The sequence below is a fragment of the Macrotis lagotis genome, chromosome 7 (assembly GCF_037893015.1).
Source record: "Macrotis lagotis isolate mMagLag1 chromosome 7, bilby.v1.9.chrom.fasta, whole genome shotgun sequence".
Lineage (NCBI taxonomy): Eukaryota > Metazoa > Chordata > Mammalia > Peramelemorphia > Peramelidae > Macrotis > Macrotis lagotis.
Genome location: NC_133664.1, coordinates 214,642,740 through 214,657,861, shown reverse-complemented (window position 1 = coordinate 214,657,861; position 15,122 = coordinate 214,642,740). Strand labels below are relative to the sequence as shown.

Sequence of the window (15,122 nt, the reverse complement as noted above, 5' to 3'; positions counted from 1 at the left end):
AATTTATTGAGAACTATAACAAATAAAATAAAATAGCCATATGCCTAAGGAGTTAACATAAAAAGCTCACAAGAAGAAATCATGATTGATTCAAATTTTCATATACAATCATCTAAAAATAGAAATTTAATCATTTCATCTATTTTCCATGAATGATTCATAAAGCAGAAATTGAATCTTATAATATGGAGCACTACTTTATGTCTCCTTCCTTCATACTTTTTAACATTTTCCAAAGCTCTATGTCAGCCTTCAGCTTACATAAATTTGGAGTCATTGAAAAGGAGATAAATCTATGTCAAAACCATCTATTATTTCCAAATTACACTTATAGGAATAATTATAAGTATCACTCCAAGAAGTTTGACTATGTATGTGGTGTATGACTGTGTTTGTGTACATGAATATTTTTATGACATGTATTTAAATATACAGGTGAGTTAATTCATTCTCAAAAAAGTGAAATCATATTCATATATTACCAAACTTCACTTAGATAAATGTTATTTCCACTTTTAAATATTGCTTCTTCTCATTTTCATTTCTTTAATATCCTTCTCATGGTAATGGACAAGTTTATATATAATTGCAGATTATGAGTTGGAAAGAACCTACCCCATCTGATCCTAAATAGGACCTTCCTAAACAATATTACTAAGAAATAGCCCTCCAGCTCCTCCCCTTGAAGACTTCCAATACTATTTTCACTACCAAAAGTTTAAGTAAAAATTGTAAATACCTTAGGTATTTTCCAAAAGGAAAAGTATTTCAATAAAACTCAAAACCACACAATATAATTATATCACAATACCTAACTTTCAGTAGGTTCTCATCTTTCTTACTGTTTTGAAGGTCAGACTTTTTAGGGACAGATACCCTCATTTACTAATATTTGATGAATAGTCTGGGTTTCTTTAGATTAGTGAAAATCTTTATATTAGTATATAAAATATTAGATATTAGATAATATCTAAGTATTAATTAAATATTTAAAATATTAGATTACAGGTAAAAGCACAATTAGATATTTGGTATTGTTTTGGTGCTTATCAAGACCAAAATCTTAGATAGCTTTATGACCCAAAGCTAAAGGGAAAAACAAAACTACTCCTAAAATAGAGGACTAGTTTTACACCTAAGTTTTACTTATCCCAAAGTCATATGATGCCACCATTGTGCCTCACTAATTCTCATAAAAGAGAAATAAGAAAATTAAATGAGGAAATATGAGGAAATTAGGAATATTATCACAAAAAAGGATATGAAAAATAATGGCAAGAACTCATTATATGAAAAAAACCAGCAGTTTTTCTCATTATTGCACTGTAGCACAATAGTATTCATCGCAATCATATACCATTTGTCCAACCATTGCCCCAATTGATGGACATCACCTCAATTTCCAGTTCTTAGCCACCAGAAAAGAGCTGCTATAAATAATTTTGTTCTTTTTGATATGTTCTTTCCCTTTTTGTTTTTATGGCATAGTTCCAAATTGTTCTTCAGAATGGTTGAATCAATCTACAACTCCACCAACCATGCATTAAAGTCTCAATATTCCCACATCCTCTAACACATTTGTCATTTTCCTCTTATGTCCTATTAGACAAATCTAATAGATGTGAGGAAGTACCTCAGCATTGTTTTAATTTGCATTTCTTCAATCGATAGTTAATTAGAAGCATTTTCATATGCAAATAAATAGCTTTGGTTACTTTATCTGAAAAATGACTTTTCATATTTTTTGATCATTTAGCAATTGGCAAATGACCCTTACTTTTTATAATTTGATTCAGTTCTCTATATATTTGAAAAATGAGGCCTTTATCAGAGAAACTTAATACCAAAATTTTTTCACAGTTAGCAAACTGTATTTCTCTCCATCTTATCCCCCTATTTATTTTATTCTCTTTCCTTTCACTCTGTCCCACCTCAAAAGTGTTTTGCTTCTGCCCACTACCTCCCCTAATCTGCCCTATTTTCCATTATCTCCTTTCTGTTATCCCCTTCCCCTCCTACTTCCTATAGGATAAGATAGATTTCTATACCCAACTGAGTGTGTATATTATTCCCTCTTTGAGATTCTTGCTTCTTTTATGTGAGATATTTTACTCCATTCTACCTCTTTCCCTTTTCCCCAGTAATTTCTCTTCCTCATTCCTTGATCTTTTTTAGATATTATCCCTTCATATTAAATTCACACCTGTGTCCTATGTGTGTATTCTTTCAAACTGTCTAATTAAGAGAAAAGTTTTATGAGCTACCAGTATCATCTTCCCATTTAGGAATATAAACAGTTTAACCTTATTAATTTCCTAATGATTTTGTTTTCTTATTTACCATTTTATGTTCCTCTTAAATATTGTATTTGAAAGAAATTTTCTACTCAGCTCTGGTATTTTCATCAGGAATGCTTGAGAGTCCGCTCTTTCCTTAAATATACATTTTTTCCCTTGCAGAATTATTTTCAGTTTTGCTAGATAAATGCAGTGGTAAGATTCAACTGGTTTGTATTGGTTCAGTAGAATCAGTAACAGATTTCATGTTGAGTTCAGTTCAATGGTTGTAAATTTACTTGAATTCCACTACTAGGTAAGTGATTCTTGGTTATAAGTCTAACTCCTTTGCTCTATAGATTATTATATTCCATTCCCTTTGATCGTTCAATGAGGAAGCTATAAATCTTGTGTTATCCTGTCTGTGGCTTAATTCTTTCTAACTGTTTACTCGTAGTTTCTAGCTGCTTTTCCTTTTGACCTGGGAGTACTGGAATTTATCTGTATTAGTCTTCAGAGTTTTCATTTGGGAAGTTCTTTCAAGAGGTGATTATTTCCATTTCCATTTTAACCTCTGGTTTAAGAATATCAAGGCAGTTTTTCTGGATAATTTCTTGAAAGATGATGTCTAAGTTTTCTTTATGGTCAATGTGTCCTGAATCTATTTTCTAGGTCATCTATATTTCCAATGAGACATCTCACATTTTCTATTTTTTTTATTCTTTTGGTTTTGTTTCATTGATGCTTGAGTTCTTATAAAGTCATTAGCTTCCACTTGTTCATTTTTCTTCAGTGAGGTTTTTGTACTCTCTCTCTTTTTTTTTTTCTTTTTTTTTTTAGGTTTTTGCAAGGCAAATGGGTTTAAGTGGCTTGACCAAGACCACACAGCTAGGTAATTTTTAAGTGTCTGAGGCCAGATTTGAACTCAGGTACTCCTGACTCCAAGGCTAGTGCTCTATCTACTGCACCACCTAGCCACTAAACCTTAATGTATTTTAATAGGAATGCGTGCTATAGTTTGCCAGCATCTATTGAAATAATCACATGATTTGGTTTTTTTCCTTATTGATATGGTCAATTATGTTCTTAGTTTTCCTAACATGGAACCAATCCTGTAATCCTTGTATAAATTCTACCTGGTCATAGTACATTAACCCTGTGATATATTGCTGTAATCTAATTGCTAATATTTTAAATGCTTGTATTAATATTCATTTGGGAAATTGATTTATAGTTTTTTCTCTGTTTTAACTCTTCTTGATTTAGGTATCAGCACCATATTTGTGACATAAAAGGAATTTGGTAAAACTCATTCTTTGCCTCTTTTTCCAAATAGTTTATAAAGTATTGGAATTAATTATTTTTTTAAGTGTTTGGTAACATTTGCTTAAGAACCCATCAGGCCTGGGTATTTTTTCTTGGGGTTCATTGCTGCCTTATTCAATTCTTTTTCTAAGATGGAGCTATTTAGGCATTTTATTTCTCATCTGTTAATCAGTATAATTTATACTTTCCTAAATATAATTCTGCTCACTATGTCATATTTGTTAGCATATAATTAGGCAAAATATTTTTGAATAACTGCTTTAATTTCTTCTTCATTGGTGGTGAGCTCACCCCTTTCATTTTGAATACTGGATTGTTGGGTTTCTTCTTTCGTTTTTTAAATCAAATTAACTAATGGCTTATCTATGTTATTGGAAATTTTACTTTTTTGGTTTGGTAAGGCAATGGAGTTAAGTGATTTGTGCAAGGTCACACAGCTAGGTAAATATTAAGGATTTGAACTCAGTTCCTCCTGTCTCCAGGGCCAGTACTCTTTCTACTGTGACACCTTATTGGTTATTTTTTTCATAAAACCAGCTCCTAATTTTATTTATTAGCTCAATAATATTTTTTTAAACTTTGAATTTTATTAATCTCACAATTGTTTTTTCAAGATTCTCAGTTCAGGATTTCAATTTTTTTTCTTTTTCTACATTATTTTTAGTTGCATGCCCAGTTCATTGATCTGTTCTTTCTTTGTTTTATTTAAATAAGAATATAAAGATATAAAATTTCCCCTGAATACTGCTTTTCCTGCATTACATAAATTTCGGTGTATTGATTCATTGTTATATTCTTTATTGATTTTTTTTAGGTTTTTTCAAGGCAAATGGGGTTAAGTGGTTTGCCCAAGGTCACACAGCTAGATAATTATTAAAGTGTCTGAGACCGGATTTGAACCCAGGTACTCCTGACTCCAAGGTCGGTGCTTTATCCACTACGCCACCTAGCCATCCCCATTTATTCTTCGGGATTAGATTATTTAGTTTCCAATTAATTTCTAATCTATCTTCCACTGACCTTTTCTTGAATTTAATTTTTATTGCATTATGATCCCAAAATAATGCATTTAAATATTTATGCCTTTCTACATTTGATTTTGGAGTTTAATGCCCTAATAGATGGTCAATTTTTGTGTAGGTGGCATGTACTGTTAATTAAAAGCCTCCAAAGCTTTGTCAGATCTAACTTTTCCAAGATTCATATTCTTCATTTCTTTCTTGTTTAATTTTTGGTTGAATTTAACCAGTTACAAGAGTGGATGGTTAAATTGCCCCACTAGTATAATTCTGCTATTTCCTTCCCTTGCTCATTTAACTTCTCCTTTTAGAATTTGGTTGCTATACATCTTGATACATATATGGTTAGTATTTATATTACTTCATTGTTTTTGGTATTTTGTAGAAAGATGTAGTTTCCTTCCTTAACTCCTTTAATTTTTGCTTTGCCTTTGTCTGAGATCATCTACTTTTTTTTACTTCAACTGAAGTATAATAGATTCTGATTCAGCCCCTTATCTTTTATTCTTTGTCTGTGTCCCTATTTCAAGTATGTTTCTTATAAACAACATATTGTAGAATTCTGATGTTTTTACCTACTCTGCTATTTATTTCTGTTCAATGGGAGAGCTCACCCCATTCACATCCAGAGTTATGATTACTGACTTTGTATTTTCCTCCATCCTATTTTCCCCTCCTTTTTGTCCTCTCTCTCCTTTCACCCTTTCCTTCCTCACCAGTGTGTAAACTACCTCCCCCAGTCTACTCCCCTGTAAGGTAAGGTACATTTCTTTATTCAACTGATTGTTTGTTTTATTCCCTATTTGAGTTAATTCTGATGAGAGTAAGATTCAACAGAGGCCCATTACCCATCCTCCCTTTGAGTTCTTCATGTGATATAATTTACCCTGGTCTACCTCTCCTTTCCTTTGGTCCACTGGCTCACATCCCTTAATTTTTATATCATTCCTTCAAATTCATTTTACACTCATATCCTCTGTCAATGAATATACTACTTCTAATTGTGCTATTAGTGATAGAATTGGTTTTTTTTAGGTTTTTTTTTTTTTTGCAAGGCAAATAGGGTTAAGTGGCTTGCCCAAGGCCACACAGCTAGGTAATTATTAAGTATCTGAGATCGGATTTGAACCCAGGTACACCTGACTCCGGGGCCAGTGCTTTATCCACTGCACCACCTAGCCATCCCTAGTGATAGAATTCTTAAGAATTACAATTATCACCTTTCTAGATAGAGATGTAAACAGTTTAGCCTTATTGAATCCCTTATGTTTTGTCTTTCCCTTTTACCAATTTTTATGCTTCTCTTGAGTCTTAATATGGGAAATCGAATTTTTTGTTCAGTTCTGATATGAAAGTTTGAAATCTTGCTATTATATAGAATTACAATTTTTTTCCTTGAAGGATAGATTTTGCTCAATTTCACAAGGTAGGTGACTCTTGGACATAGTCCTAGCTCCTATGCCTTCCAAATTATTATTTTCCATGATCTCTGATCCTTCAGTGATACAGCTGGTAAGTCTTTTGCAATACTGATTGTGGCTCCCCAACAGTTTTTTTTTTCTTTCTTGCTACTTGCAATATGTTTTCTTGACCAAGTAGTTCTATACTATTCCTTGGAGTTTTCATTTTGGGACCTCTTTCCAGAGGTGATTGATTGCTGACTTCTTTAAATATCTGTTTTGTTCTCTGGTTCTAGGATATCAGGGTAGCTTTCTTTGATAATTTCTTGGAATATGATGTATAGGTGCTACTTTTGATTATGGCCCCTAGGTAGTATTGAATGATCTTAAATTATCTCACCTGTAACTATTTTCCAGGTCAGTTCTTTTTCCAATGACATATTCTACATTATCTTCTATTTTTTATTCTTTTTCATTTTGTTTCATTGATTTTTTTTATGTTTTTGTAAGGCAAATGGGGTTAAGTGGTTTGCCCAAGGCCACACAGCTAGTTAATTATCAAGTGTCTGAGACTGGATTTGAACCCAGGTACTCCTGAGGCCAAGGCCAGTGCTTTATCCACTACGCCACTAGCTTCCACTTAACCCAATTCTAATTTTAAAGGAATTATTTTCTTCATTTAGGTTTTTTATCTCCTTATCCATTTGGTCAATTCTACTTTTTAAGAAGTTTTCTCTTTCAAACCTATTGATTCTTTTTTTTTTATAATTTTCTTGAAATCACTCTCATTTCTTTTCCCAATTTTACAGTTTACCTGATGCTGAGCCAAGGTTCATAAGGGGTCCCAGCATTGTGTCTACCCATTTCCTGGCACTGCCCTGAGGCACATGGTGGATCATGGAGCTGGCTTTTGCCTGAGTGTTGAAATACATAAGGGGTTCTGGTCCTGACATCTGACTGTTTGCCTGGGTCTGAATTTAGGCATTTGGCAGGTCCCAGTGCCAGTCTCATCCCATTTGCTTGGTTATGCTGAGCCACATAGGGGATCCTAGTGTTGACTTTTACTTATGTTATACTGTGGCTCAGAAATTCCCACTGAGGTGCTGAGGTGGAGTTTGCTAATGGTTTGCCTGGTTGCTTCCCTTCCTGGACTGAGTTCTTCTTTTACCTTAGCGAGATAGACATTTGCTACTGATCTTCCTAGTTTCTTGGACTAAAAGATTGTTTCACCTCATCTTTTTGCTAGTTCTGCTGTGCCAGAATTTATTTGGGGACACTATTTTATAGTTGTTTGGGAATGAATATGAGACATTTAAGGAGATTTTCAGGACTTCCCAGAAGTCCTTAAGCTTCTTTTTGTTGATAACATTATGCTGTTTATATCAAGAATTAGAATACTATGCCAATAAATTTGACAATCTAAGTGAAATGGATGAATATTTACAAAAATATAAGTTACCCAGGTTAAGTGAAAATGAAATTAAAAACCTAAACAACCCTATTTCAGAAAAAGAAATTCAACAAGCCATTATTGTTGAACTCCCTAAGAAAAAATCTCCAGGGCCAGATGGATACACAAGTGAATTCTATCAAACATTTAAGGAACAATTGGTTCCAATTCTATATAAACACTTTAGAAAAATAGGTGAAGATGGAATTCTGCCTGATTCTTTCTATGACACCAATATGGTGCTGATATCTAAGAAAGGAAGAGTTAAAACAATTAAAGACCTATCTCCCAATGAATATAGATGCCAAAATCTTAAATGAAATTTTAGCAAATTGAGGGCAACAAAAACATGAACACCCTTTGATCCAGCAATACCACTACTGGGTCTGTATCCTGAAGAGATTATGAAAAAGGGTAAAAACATCACTTTTACAAAAATTCATAGCAGCCCTGTTTGTGGTGGCAAAGAATTGGAAATTAAATAAATATCCTTCAATCAGGGAATGGCTTAACAAACTGTGGTATATGTATGTCATGGAACATTATTGTTTTATTAGTAACCAGGAGGGATGGGAATTCAGGGAAGGAAGGATTTCATGAACTGATGTTGAGTGAGATGAGCAGAACCAGAAAAAAACTGTACACCCTAACAGCACCATGGGGGTGATGATCAACCTTAGTGGACTTACTCATTCCTTCAGTGCAACAAGCAGGGACAGTTTGGGGCTATCTGAAATGGAGAATATCATCTGTATCCAGAGAAAGAATTGTGGAGTTTGAACAAAGAACACAGATTATTACCTTCAATTTAGAAAAAAAACCATTATTATGTAATTTTGCAATCTCTTATACTTTATTTTTTCTTCCTTAAGGATATTATTTCTCTCTCATCACATTCAGCTGAGAGCAATGTATACCAAGGAAACAATGTAAAGACTAACAGACTGCTTTCTGTGGGAGGGTGGGGGGGAGGGAAGCAAGAATGGGGAACTAAAACTCAAAATCAAGAAAATATTTCAAAAGGAAAAAAAAGAACTAGAACACTAGAAAAGATTATATGTGGACACACACACACACACACACACACACACACACATATATAATACTTGGGTATACATACCTTACACAAATTTGTAGTGGACTCATTCAATGAAGTTGTATTTCTTCTGTCTTTAACAACATTTCTATAGGATAATAGAAGACAGATTGTAAGAGTTAATCAGTTTTAAAGTTTAGAAGGCAGAAAAGGGGCAAATGCAAATGTAAAAGGAAATGTACTAGAATGTACAATGTTAACAATAGACATAAGGAAGAAAATCCTAAAGTTAGAAAAGTTAAGCAAGTGATTATTAGATTTAGATATTATAAAATCTCATTTCCTAAAAGTCTTTTTTTGAAAAGAAAGTTCTAATTAGTTTTGAAAGGTGTAAGTGGGGTCCTATCTAATATAGTAAGAGAAGAACCAGCTGATTATCTCCAAGTTCCTTTCCATGCAAAGACTGTTGAGTCCATGAAAGAAGTTCAGTCACAAACAGTGCTTGATTTTCCTTTCCCCAGATCACTCGTGTGTTGAAGGAAAAAAAATTCAAATTGTCTTACATTGAGTAATCACTTGTTGTTGAAGTACAGAGAGTCCCAAAGCTTAAAACACCCTGTACTTAAATCATAGGTGAACATACAGTGGAAGACAATGTGAAACTTCTCTCCTTTGAGTTTAATAGCATAAAAGTGCACTAAGACTTTTGGAAAACTTTGTATAGAAAATGTTACTGTCTACTATGAAATCTAGAAGTGATTTCATGAGAACCTGGTCTGGATATTCTCCCTTGAAACTCTGGTGTTAGGGGAAACTAGTTATCAATAGTAGATTCATGAAACCCTAGACAAGAAAAAGAATATCCAAGAGGAGAAGACGATGAACTGCCAAAGGCTACAGATAGGTCATGAAGGATGAGGACTGAGGAAAAAGCCCACAGCTCACTGGTGATTTTGGAGAGAACAATTTCAAATTTTTTATTTTCTTAAAGATCATTTTAAGATTATATTTACAAGGGGAAGCTAGGTAGTGCAGGTGGATAGAGCACCAGCTCTGGAGTCAGGGGGACCTGAGTTCAAATATGGCCTCAGACACACTTTACAATTGTCTAGCTATGTAACCTTGGGAAAGTCACTTAACCCCATAGCCTTGAATAAAGAAAAAAAAGATTATATTTGCAAGATTATATTTTTATTTCTTTAAAAAATAATTATTTAAAACTTTACACATCAACTGCGAAGAATTATAGGGAGCATGGTAAACCTGAATACAGTAAGACTAAGACAGTTTTTCCAAAAAAGCATAATTGACAACCTCTCTTCTTCTGGGTCCTGAAGACCATATCATCCAAGGATAACCTAGTAAATTCTTCCTATAGTTCTTATTCTTTTACTTCAATGTCCTCAGGTATTTCATGTTAGTTTTCGAAAACACTCCATAATAGAACTATATCACTTTATGCATTTTACTGTCTCAATTGATTATTTTATGAAACTCCTAACTGTCTAAACTATATTCTTGGTACAGTCACAATGAAGACACGTGGAACAATTCAGAAGTACTTGCAGATAAAGAAAAATCTTGTTTCTAGCAAGTTCAAAGTTGATTACTAATGCATATCATATTATGAAAACTAGCCAACTTGGATTCAAAATGTGGTAATCATTGATTTATTACCCCACTAATTTCTGATTGCTTGAAAAGAATCAAAATGATGACATACTCCAAAAAAATAGCAAAGTAGACATTTAACTCTGAGGAAAAAAAGAAATAAGATTTTTAAAGATCGGGGCAGAGGGGCAGGGAAGGCATAATCTAGAAAAACAATACACATGGTACAAAGTCCACTTTATTGAATACATTTAGGTGGTTGTCAGAAGGACCTAGACATATGGCACATAGCAATTGAGGAGAATAAAAGTGATTTAGGGAATGATGCTGCTTCTCTGACTGGATAAGAATCAAACTTCTCTGCAGGGTGTTATCCTTAGACTCTAGCATACCTTCTTCAGGAAGAGAAGAATATTAGAAAGTTGGTTTTCTTGAAAACCTATGTAATTAGACCCTGTTAAGTAAAAGCAAAGGGCATATATTACAGTCGTGAGTGCTCATTCATTAATCTGACACCTAGGAGAACCCCAAAGCTAATTCACAGAGGATACAACTCCCTTAGTTAACATTAATTACAACAACAAAAATATTAATCTTGTACTGTTGTACAATAGCAATTTTATTCTTAATGTGAGTTGATAAAGTAATTACAATACTGCAAATGCAAACTTAATTATAATGGTTTATAATGATAGCTCATTTTCAGGTTTAAAAAATAATTTATTACTTAATTGCATCCTGTGAAGTCATTAAAATAGGTTAATTTTTTTAACAGAAGAGAGAACTAAATCTCAGTTACTGAAATATATTACCCAACATTACAAGGCTAGTAAATAGTACAGCCAGAATTAGAATCCTGATGTCCTTTAAATGTGCTTCATTTTACATAGCACTGGCATCACGTGCCATTGTCTTCAATGGGCTAATTCAGGTCACATTTCTTGTTCATTAAAGTCATATTATCTGGGAGATTCTTCTTGACCACCTTGAGGTCCCACTTCTTATTGTAATGACACCATGTTTTAAGGAAACTAGGAGCGAATCACCATCATTCTCTTCAAACTACTTCTCTGCCTCCAGAGAAGCTTTTGACCCTGCACTGTCCAGACATAGGGCATCCTATAAAAGACCAGACTTTCTGGGAGTAATCAAGTTAATGGATTCACACTTTCTCTCTTAAAATTGAAAAAATGTGATAATTTCTCATTTGTTAACATTGAACCCTTTCTTGGAAATGTAATCTATATGCCTCAGAGAATCGTTACTACTGAAAGAGCTGAGGTAGTGGACATTTGGAGATTCATTTGTGATTTCAAAATAGCAGATTCTACTATTATCCTTTCCATATAAATAAATTATTTTGGTAAAAGGTCATAGAATGCCATTAATACTCTATTGCTGGTATCTGTGTCATGGAGAACATAGTGATAGGGACATAGTTCTTGAGAAGTGTACTAGACATTTCCATGATATCCTCAATTTGTCATCATCGAGCAATACAGAGGTCACTCACTATTTAACTCAAATTAAAGTCAATTCCAAGCTTATATTACAACTGAAAAAGAGGTGTTGAATGCCTTTAGGTGATTTTCATGTGGCAAAGTACCTGATGTTGATTCTATTCCAATTAAGATTTATAATATGGGGGTTCCATTGCTCCTGCAAAATTTGAATGAAATTTTTCTAGATTACATGGCATGAGGAGTTTATCCCATAGGAGTTCAAGGGTGCTTCTATTGTTCATTTCTGTAAGGGGTATAGGTTGTCCTAGGTCAATCATGGCATGGAGAGAATGGGGTGGGGGGGGGGGGACTCTTCTCTTCCTTATTGCTGGCAAGATTCTTGCCAGAGTTCTCCTTAATAGACTGATGCTTCACTTAGAAGATGTGCATCTACTTGAGAGCCAGTGCAACTTCAAATAGTTACTAGATCAGCCAGCACCACACCATACATATGTGGAACATCAGTTACAGCAAATGGAGAAGTTTTGAATACTGTGGATAAGTTCACTTGCCTTGGTAGTATACTTTCCAGGGATGTACATGTTAGTAATATGAAGTTGACAAATGCATTGCCAATTCTAGCTCGGTGTTTAGGATGCTCCAAAGAAAAGTAGGAGAGAAGAAGTATTAGACAGACTTCCAAACTAAAGATCTGCAGAGCCATTGCACTGACCTCATTGTTCTATGCCTATGAAACCAGAACAGTATACTAGTGCCATGCTAGGAATCTTGAATCATTTTCATTTGAATTATCTTAGGAGGATTCTGAAGATCATCTGGAAGGATAATTATCAGACACTGATGTCCTTACTCAAACTAAACTGCCAAGTACCCAACCTCTGCTACAGAGGGCACAACTCCTATAGGCTGACCACATTGTTCAAATGTCAAATATACCTTTGTCAGATAGACTATTTAATGGGGAACTCACACAGAGCAAGCACTCACAGGGGAATCAGGAAAAAAATTATTCAAGAGACCTTAGGGTCTCTCTTAAGAATTTTGGAATTGATAAGGCAACGTGGAAGACACTCGCACAGGATCACCCAACATGGCATGCCCTCATCAGAGGGGGAGCACAACAGAATTGAAGTAGCTCAAAGGAAATGTAAGATGTGCAAGTTTGGAGAATCTACCATTTGTGCCCAACCTGTGGTTTAGCAATATTGGTCTGATCAGCCAGTTGAACACACTCTTCAAGATTGAAAGAAAACAGGCATATTATGGAGGGCAATAGGTTTCTACATACTTTTGCTTGTTTCAGAGAACAGGTCCACATTCACTCATGTAACTGAAGCTTGGGTGAAAATATTGCCATCTACCAAAATGAAAACTCTTATTATTTTGAAGAACTGAGCACCTTCACATGCTTTTTTCCTTCTCAAAATCTGTCTCTTACTCCATACTCTTTACTTTTTTGTCTTTGGATACTTTGAATATCAGAATGCCATTTCTATTAAAACTCATAAATCTTTCTGAATGCAAATCATCTAAGTTTATGAGGGCTTCCCCTCATTCCAGATGATGATTTTATCACACCCTGCAGTTGAATGCCCTTTAAAAGCTATGATGCCAACTCTCCTTGAATACCCTTCTAAAACCAAACTGGTTTAATCAGGGTTCTGAGTTGTGTCATAAATAACTACGCAATGTTCTGAACACCTGACAATGACTCGGTTGTTGCATAGAGACAGGTCTATATTGAAGCAGAATAGCACCTGTGCTCAAGCCTTAACTATGAAACATATTGGTTAAGTGACCATCCGAGGTCTCTTCTCTCTTTGTCCCACACAACTCTCTGGGACTATGAGTTTCAGACAAATTGCTAGTCAGCATCAGTAGAGGAAGTTTCCATAGTGGGACCTCCTTTACTGTAATAAAATCACAAGCCTAAACCAAAAGTCTACAATAATAAATGTAACTCCTAACAATAATAAGGCACTGTAAAATTTGCAAAGTATATTACATATATTATCTCATTTTTCCCTCCCAACAATTTTGAAAGTAGGTATTATTAACATTATTCCTATTTTACAGAGGAGGAAATTGGGACAGGAAGAGGTTAAGTGACTTGGCACATAGTATATGAGACTAGATTTAAAGTTAGTTCTTCCTGACTCCAGGTCCTACATTCTATCAGTTGTGCCATCTAGCTGTAAATCCTGAGAGAGAATCAAGTCAAGTAAATGAGAATTTATGAAGTGCCTAATGAAGAAGAAAGAAAGAAAGAAAAGAATGAAAGGAAGGAAGAGAAGAAGAAGTAATATAACTGAAATAATACTATATCAACAAAGAATAAAGCTTTAGAATTTTTCTATATCTGTTGGGAGATTAAATAGGGTTAATATGGGGGCACATAGAGTAGATAGCATAATGACAGTCACATTAGATATGGGCTATTTCAAACAGCTGTCATAGGGATGAGTCAAAATAAATTTATCCTTGTTTTGGATTTTTTCCAAGTCTGCTTGCCATGGTCAACCCTCTCAAAAATGGTCTTGTTCCTCTTTTGTGATAGGTTGTATTTGAGTGAAAAGGTAATGTCTACTGTAAGCCTCCATATCAAAGGAGAAGCCTCAGACCATTATTTCTCCACCTGGTATCTATTTTTGATGTGGCCTTATCTGAAATAATAATTGTTATTCATTCATTTTTATGTTTAGCTTAAGTTTCTAATTCAGTCTGTTAACCTCTTCCATGTGTTTGTTTTCTTTTCTATAATTCTTTTTCCCTACTTATTTCAGTTATTGCCCTTTCTTTTTTAAACATTTTTTTCACTATTCCCTTGCTAAGCTTAAGGTTTATTTTACTTGAGACTTCCTGTAATGTTCCCTTTTCCTCTGTTCTATTTCCTATTTGAATCTTTGTTGAGTTTAATGTATTCTTTTATACCAAACGTTGTGTGTTCTATCCTCTTTTGACCAGTTTAGATTAAAGTCTTGTTCTCATATATCTAAGTAGTTTTATTTATTGATTCATTGAAATATCAGGTTCTTTTTCAAGGTTCCTTTTTTCAATTGTGAATTTCTCATTCTTTAGTGATCTCTCCTTGCTCTATTTTCCTGGTCATTTGTTTTAAATCTGACATATCTTACATTTTCCTTTATTTTCTTATTCCTTTTACTCTTTTTTTTTTTAGTTTTTGCAAAGCAATGGGGGTTAAGTTATTTGCCTAAGATCACACAGCTAGGTAATTATTAAGTGTATGAGGTTGGATTTGAACTCAGGTTGTCCTGACTCCAGGGCCAGTGCTCTATCCACTGCACCACCTAGCTGCCACTCCTTTTACTCTTTAAAAAAATTCTTAATGCTTCCTGTCTTTTTAATGAGACCCACCCACTAGGAGACATGGAAGAATTTGTTGTTTCATTCCATAAAGACTTAGTGATAAGTGAGTCCCGTTGTCTTATGAACTGTATTTCCTCTTATTAGGAAGGAAGATAGGAAGAGAGCAAAAGAGAAAGTGCAGAAAAGAGAAAATATGCATTTATTAAATTCTCCA

General features: G+C 34.1%; 1 protein-coding gene across 1 annotated transcript in view; it reads right to left on the bottom strand.

Moving 5' to 3' along the window:
* Positions 1-15,122, bottom strand: part of LOC141494273 (uncharacterized) — a 132,870-nt gene that overhangs the window by 34,485 nt on the left and 83,263 nt on the right. The window contains exon 5 of the mRNA XM_074195332.1: positions 8,592-8,655. Coding sequence (XP_074051433.1) covers positions 8,592-8,655 — 64 coding nt within the window. The remainder of the gene's footprint in view (positions 1-8,591; positions 8,656-15,122) is intronic.